Genomic DNA, 8,249 nt, shown 5'->3' with positions numbered 1-8,249 from the left:
ATGAAGCATTAGAGGTATACTTGTCCTTAGGTAATAGGGTGTTTAATCACACCCACTCCTCTGTTATTTACTTCTAGCAATTGTTGCAATATTTTTTTCAAATTGACAATGCATCAGAGTATCTAAACATAACAACAAGAACCTCTTTTTTTGTACATGGAAGTGCATTGGTAGCGGATTGCTAAACATAACAACAGAATTGTCACCCAGTAGCTCTAGTGGAAACACTAGGCCAAGAAGAAGCAATGCAATTGACTAAGGAAAAAGGGTCTGTCGCAGATGCTGAACAAGTTATTGATACGGTTAACAGTAATACAAGTATTTCTCAAGAACTTGCAGCAGTCATAAAACACATTCATTTTCTTGACTATGTGTGTGTTCTTAGACTCTTACTAATTGAGTGGTTCATTCTTTGGCAAATAAGTCTTCTCCTGTAATGGTTTTCTATGGATTCTGATAGCCAATGTGCTTGCCTTTGACAATCCTTCAATTTGTAAACCTTTGCCTTCTACTATATATATATATATATATATATACACATTGAGGTCATTTTTATGCTACGATGCTTAGAAGAAAATACCTAAATTCCATATAAAAGGTATCTTTTCTTTTGACAGTACAATCTCCTTTTTAAAAAAAAAAGAATAAAAAAAAGTATATTTATTATTAAGTAAATTCTACTCAAGCATCCTATTTATACTTGAATGAAACTAAATGTGTAAAAAAAAGGAATAAATCATTAATAAATAAAAAGCAAATAAATTTACACGAATATACTAAAAAGTAAGAAAAGAATAAAACCGTCCATTCACCTTTACCCAACTTTTCTTCTAACCTCTACCAAACACTTTCCTTTCAAAATAATAACAATAATATAAAAATAATATTAATTAAGGAAATTACGACTATATATTAATTATTCGAAAAAACAATATTAATAGTAATTATTAAAAAAATATAATAAAATTATCAGTACGCACTCCAGCGCACTATAGCAACAACCACCATTAATATTATTAACACCGTTTACTTTAAAAAAAAAAGATAATATTTATTTTTATTATTATCGATTTTCCTTTCCAAAAAAAAATTCCTGATCGGCGATCGACGGGAATAATCTCCTCCCCCAATTCCTCGCCGCCGATTAACCGTTAAATCCTACCCGGAAAGTATGACCCACCCAAGACCCAAACTAAGCTACTAATCATCTTCTTTAAAAACCCTAAAAAATCTCTTATCATTTTTTGTACTATCTCTCTACTTTGTTATAAAATAAAAAAGAGTACTTTGTGTGTTTTTGTGTATAATAGAAAAAAAGAGAGAGAGAGTACACTGAGATTCACGAAATCAAAGTCACTGTCTTGATTTTCTCGAGCTCATAAAGTACACGTGGCGATCTGGGTCTTGCTTCGCTTCACTCACTCCATTTCTACTGTTCAAATCTAGCTGAAGTGAGTTCATTTCTTTTTCTTCTTGATTTTCATTTGTGGGTTAAGTTTAATTATTTGAAGTTGATATTCTTTTTTACTGTAAAAGTTTAAAGATTTATTATTTGTTATGGGTTTTCTCATTTTTTTTTATTTTAATTGAGAATTTGGATTTAAGGAGTGATAATTTAGGGTTTATTAAGGTTCGATCTATGTGCATTTGTTTGATATGTTAATTTAGCTAAATTTGTGTTCGATTTGTGAATTTTGAGCTAAATTTTGTTCTTTTGGGTCCTTCTTTGATTGGGATTATGATTTTGTAGCTGACTAATTTTTGCTATTTAATTATGGATGTTGTGACTGTTTGGTTAGTGGAGAAATTGAGTGAAATGAAGGAACATGGTATACGAAGCTTTATTTAGCATCGTCATTGCTAAGATATTTAAGAGATTATAACGTCTGAATCATTTTTTTTGCAGTTGATTTATAAGTATTTTTTTAGTTTTACTAAGCATTAAGTATTAGACTCGTTTTTTGGTTCTTATATAATTTGGAGCTCGATGTTGATGTTAAAATATGTTGAGACTACACTGAAATCCCTGGAAATGGTTTGTTCATCTATTAGTCACTTTAGTAATTTCATCTCCTAGAAATATTTTGGATTTTATCAATTGATACCACAAGGGCCTAAACATTATGAGAAAAAATATTTGCAGATAAGATATTGTGGTTATGCATGAGCATTGGAACTTTAGTCCTCTTACGCATGCTGAGACGATCATAGTTTTCCCATCAAGTATTTGGCTTCCTCAGTGACTTGAATTTCTATATGGAAGCCAATATAGAGGAGGCCCTTAGGGCAAAAGAGATTGCTGAGAAGAGATTTGGTGAAAAAGACTTTTTTGGTGCAAAGAATTATGCTTTAAAGGCAAAAACACTATTTCCTGGATTGGAGGGTATCTCTCAGATGGTGGCCACTTTTGATGTTTATATCGCCTCTGAGGTGAAATGCAATGGTGAAATTGATTATTATTCAGTTCTAGGGTTGAAGCCTTCTGCAGATAGAGATACAGTGAAAAAGCAGTATAGGAAGATGGCTGTGTTGCTTCACCCTGATAAGAATAAAACTGTGGGAGCTGATGGAGCATTTAAACTTGTATCTGAAGCATGGACCATGTTGTCAGATAATCGTAAGAGAAGCTCTTATGATCATAAGAGAAACAAACAGATGGCCTCTTGTGTTGTCCAGACAAACTTATCTTCAGTACATACTGCTGGAGTCGCAGGATATAACAATAGTTCCAATTCATCAACTTCTCATGGACTTGATACATTTTGGACTGTGTGCACTTCTTGTAAAGTTCAGTATGAGTATCTGCGGAAGTATGTGAATAAGAGGCTTTCATGTAAGAACTGTCGAGGTACTTTCATTGCTGTGGAAACTGGAACAGCTCCTGTGAATGGTTCTTTTCCTTACTCTCCTTGGTCATATGTTCCTGGTAATGGGTATGGAACTCATGGATATGATGGAGTTACATATGTCCCAACCACCACTACTGTATTTACTGGAAATGGAGCCTCAGGACTACACACTGGGCATGGTTATGAGTATGTTTCAAATATGTCATTTCAATGGAGCTCATTCTCTGGGACTTCTGCTGGAGTCATGGGCCACAATACGTCATCTGCAGTTTCCAATGATACAGTTTATCAGGTTAATGGACATGCTACTGGAGCAAGAGCTAATTTTAAGTCAGCAGCTAATGGAAAGCGTTCAGTGAAACCTGCCACGAATAACCTGAATTTTAGTGTTGCTACTAGCTATAATGAATCTTCAGGTTCTAAGGCTGGCAGACTTGATAAAAAACGGAAAGTCATTGGAGCTGGAGTTAAAAATGGATATGAAGAAAAGGGTGGTTTGAAGTCTGCTTCGGAAGTAAGATTAGCTAATGGAAATGCCAGTGTGGAGCCTGACCCTAAGATTTCAGTTCCAAATGAACTTCTACCAAGACGTGTCTCAATTGCACCTGCTTTTGATGCTAGGAAGTTATTGATTGACAAGGCAAGGACTGAAATTCGGAAGAAATTAGAAGAAATAAGATCTGCTTCAGTTGCAGTAGCAGTTAAAGAGAATGCACAAGATCAATCCACAGAGCTGGGAGCAGCTCCTAAACGTGATAATTCAGATGTTTCTGGCTGTCAAACAAAGCCAGTTAAAATTGTGCCAACTTCAATAACAGTCCCTGACCCAGATTTTCATGATTTTGACAAAGATAGATCAGAGGAATGCTTCAAGCCAAAGCAAGTATGGGCAATATATGATGAAGATGATGGTATGCCTCGCTTGTACTGTTTGATCCGCCAGGTTGTCTCAGTTAATCCCTTTAAGATTCTCATCACTTACTTGAATTCCAAAACTGATACTGAATTTGGGCAAGTGAATTGGATAGATTCTGGGTTTACAAAATCTTGTGGGCATTTCAGAGCATGGAATACAGATCTTGTTGATCAAGTGAATATTTTCTCTCATCTTTTGAAAGGAGAAAAGGCTGGCCGGGGCGGTTGTGTTCGAATATATCCCAAAAGCGGAGATATTTGGGCTGTTTATCGAAATTGGTCTCCACAATGGAACAGATCAACCCCAGATGATGTGAGGCATCAGTATGAGATGGTGGAGGTTCTTGATGATTACTCTGAAGAGCTTGGAGTATGTGTCACTCCTCTCATTAAGTTGGCAGGTTTCAAGACAGTATACCAGAGGAACATGAACAAGGATGCGATTAGATGGATTCCAAGGAGAGAGATGGTGCGCTTTTCTCACCAGGTGCCATCTTGGTCGCTTGAAGGAGAAGCAACTACGAGTAGTTTGCCGGATAAGTGTTGGGATCTGGATCCAGCTGCAACTCCAGATGAACTGCTTCATGCTGCAACAGATGTGGAGGCTTAGCTTAACACAGTCAAAGCAGGAAAGCAAGAGTTATTTGGAGTTTGATTTATCATTCTTACAGAAAATTTTTAGGTTGACTGTACAATATTCCATACTTGGTTCAAGGCCAATGCAAACGTTAACTCCATATGATTTTAGATAATTTCATGTTTACTGAGGAACGTTGAGCCTGAGAAATCTGAATCCATTGACTACTTGTTGACAGAATTGCACATCTGTTCAATGAGGGCTGTTGTAACATTTATTGAGCAGTTACAACTGACTGCAAACTCAAAAGCAGAAATGTAATATTTGTATGTTTGGCTACAATTCAATGCTAAAGAATTGCAAGGCTCGCTGCAGTTCAACTGTAGCCTCTTGATTTTCTGTTTGTTGCTCCAGTTTAAGACTACAGGCATTGTATGAAGAAGGTGCATATGGTCTGCAAATGGGAATCCTAGCAACTACTGGCTGATAGTCCTCAGCAGCTGCTACCGCCCAGATTTCAATATTTGCAATCCAGTTGGGGACTTGTTTCAGTAGGGCTAATTTATTCCTCTAAATCCTTCACTGACAAGTTTACTTTTTACTGTAAAATCCCCATTTACATTCTTATGCTAGAAAAATTCGTTCTCATCTATAGCATAAACTGGTATGTATATGACTTCTTAGGGTAAGGTAACATTCCTAATAATCATCAATCAGTACAACAAGTGATTTAAAACTAGACAAATGTATACTATCTACCTATGAATTGTTGCTACTATTACTCATGCATTAACAACTAAACCAGTTGAATATTATGTAGTAGAATTGCTATAATGGGGTAAATAAAATATCTGTTTCATGAGGAGTCTACTTATATAAATCTGTGATATGCATGCTACTGGTTTTCACTGTAGTTTTGAAGTTGGCTTTAATTGGAAATGAGGCAGGCAGTAATGCATTGATGAGATTTGAGGTAGAAACTAGAAACAGAACGTCTTTTCTTGGATGCCCACAAAGTCCATGCAGAAAGAACTGATATTTGGCCCTTTTACTTTTATTGTGTGCCTTAATACTCTCTATGAAAAGAAATTTGGAAAAATTACAAAAAAATATTCATATTTTTTATTTTTTATAAAAATAGTGTAAACTTTTTTTTTATTTTTACTGTGTGAAAATATTAAAAATATGATTTTTTTTTTAAATACAGTATTGGTTGTTTTCTATTTTTTCTTTAGTTGTTTTTTAATAAAATAACTAAAAAATAACCATCGTATATTAAAAAATAAAAATTTATTTTTTAAAAAAGTTATACATGATCTTAAAAATTATTGTGATGCACTATTTTTTAAACAAATTTTTGATCCATTGAATTCATATCAATATTTTATTATTTAACATTATAAATTGTACAATGGAGTGAACTTTTCTTTAAAAGAATATAATAAATAACTATAATTTTAATTCTATTTATCAAATTTATAGTATTTTTTATTTTTATTTTTACTGTGTTTAAAATATTAAAAATATGATTTTTTTTCTAAATTAAAATGTTTATTTTTTATTTATTTTTTAGTAAACAACTAAAAAAATTAAAAAATAATTCATTATAAATTTTAAAAAGACAAATTAGAAAAACAGTACTTTTAAAAAATTATATAATTTTGCAATATTTTTAGAATATTTTATTAATTATTTTAGAATATTTTAAAGTATTCTCTTAATGATAGTGAACGAGGGACGTATCAAAAATGAATCGTTGGAATAAATAAATCAAAATTTCCATTTTTAGGGATAAATTTTTATTTTTTTGTTGTTTACTTACACAAAAATTACTAGAAATTACTTGTTTCTGTTTGGAATATTTTGAAAAATACCACTTATATCTTAAATAATTATAATTAAAATGAAAATTACATAAATATTAAAATTCTAAGAAAATTTTGATGAACCGGAAGTGATCGTGATAATTAAATATACTTACTTAATTTTGGTATTAATAATTTTATTTCATAAGTTTGTGAAGTTAAAAGAAAAAGAAAAATGATATTTTTCAAAATTAGGCTTATTAGTTTGTCTTACCAACAGGACCATTTTCTTTTATTGACTAATTTTCCTAGATGCAACAAATACAGAACAATTCAAAGAAATTCTAGAGAGTATTTTTCAAGAAATAAACAGAGGCTAAATTTTGTAATTTCTAAAACTGCCCATTGCCTAACTTAACAACCAAAGAAAACAAAGAGAGAAAAAGACTAACAAAAAATAATTAATTACTTCACTTTAATCATGAAATTGCAAAGCTAACTTTGTAGTTGATGATAACATATGAAATCCTTATTTTTCTTCTTTGCAAAATTTAATTAATTCTCTATTTGAGAGATATTCTAATATTATAAAAATCTTGTCCATATACTTTAAATTATTTTTTATTATTAAATTAAAAAATCAATAAATATAAAAACATTAATTGCTTGGAGACTCCATTTCAATTGGTGTATAAAAAGAACATTAGAGTTTCTTGAGATATCGATCATTTAGTTATGATAAAATCTTATATACATCTGGATTTTATTAAGTCTTGAACTATTATTTTCATTAACATCAAAGACCCTATTGCATAATTTAAAGCATAGAATATAATTAAGGGATGCATATGCTATATAGTCATGTAGAATTTGTTTAATGATATTTTCTTTAGCATTTTGGGCAAATTCATCCTAACATTGGTTTTCAACTTTAAATAGTATATAATAGAGGAGGAAAACGGTAAACAGAGTGCATTGAATTGAAATTAGAGGGCAATTTCACAATGCATTTCACGCATGGAGCTCCTTGCCTGTCCTTCTGTAACCAAAACGATTATGTTCCATTCTTACCCACAACGACGCCATTTTAGTAATGCAAAGAAATTACAAAAAAAAAAAAAAAAAAGCTAAAACGGCGATGCTTTTACCATGTATATAAAATAGGGCAGCTTGATGTAATTAAATTTTGTAATTTCATCGGCCCTCTCTCATGACTTATCAGATGCCTCGCACAACAGGCAATTTATGCCCTGCACTTAGGTTGACCTTATTGTGCAGGACGGAGACAGATACATACGTGCACGGCCATCTTTTTTTAAAAAAATAATTAGATTATAATATTAAAAAATTATAAAAATTAATATCATATAATATTTTATTATATATTAAACAAATATTTTTATATTATAAAAATTATATTTTAAATATATTTTGAGTTTAAATAATAATTTATAAATTTATAAATAATTAATTAAATTTTTAATATTTTAAAATATATTTTTATAAATAATAATAAAGTAAATATTTTATTTTTTTAATTTTATTTACAAATGAATTTAAATTTTAGGTATTAAAGATACTACAAATATTAAAATGTATCAAAATATAGTAACACATGTTAAAAATATTTATATCTTAAAATTTAATATATATATATATATATATATATATATATAATATCATAGATAAATAAAATTTAAAAATTAACATAATTAGTAATATATTTCTTTTAAATTTCAATTAGTCATTCTATAAAATAAAAAATAATATTTTCTGTAAATAATAAATAAATTATCTATTAAATTAATATAATATAATTTTTTGAACTATTTATATATTAAAATTTTAGTGAATAAAACTAATTTTTTAAATTATATCAATATGTAATTGATAGTTTCACAACCATGTTACATTTTTATAATGGACATCATATATTCATTATTCATAAGATAATATTTATTATTTATTATAATGATGTTTATTTTGTATTCAGTGACTTTTAAATGTTTATTATTTTATTGAATGATATTCATATCTAAGATCTATATGTTCATTAATTTATTATTATCAATTTAATAATTATAGATTTATTTATGTTTATCA

The 8,249-nt window shown here is 30.0% G+C and overlaps 1 protein-coding gene across 1 annotated transcript; it reads left to right on the top strand.

Annotated features, from left to right (window-relative positions):
- The first annotated feature begins 971 nt into the window (after positions 1-971).
- LOC8264015 lies at positions 972-4,740 on the top strand. Its single transcript, XM_048376974.1, has 2 exons — positions 972-1,451; positions 2,144-4,740. Exon 2 carries the CDS (start codon positions 2,257-2,259, stop codon positions 4,372-4,374), a length of 2,118 nt encoding a protein of 705 aa, XP_048232931.1. The 5' UTR covers positions 972-1,451; positions 2,144-2,256; the 3' UTR covers positions 4,375-4,740.
- Positions 4,741-8,249: the final 3,509 nt, after the last annotated feature.

Source organism: Ricinus communis, chromosome 7, assembly GCF_019578655.1.
Source record: "Ricinus communis isolate WT05 ecotype wild-type chromosome 7, ASM1957865v1, whole genome shotgun sequence".
NCBI classification, from domain to species: Eukaryota; Viridiplantae; Streptophyta; class Magnoliopsida; order Malpighiales; family Euphorbiaceae; genus Ricinus; species Ricinus communis.
This window is presented reverse-complemented; position numbering and strand designations above follow the sequence as displayed.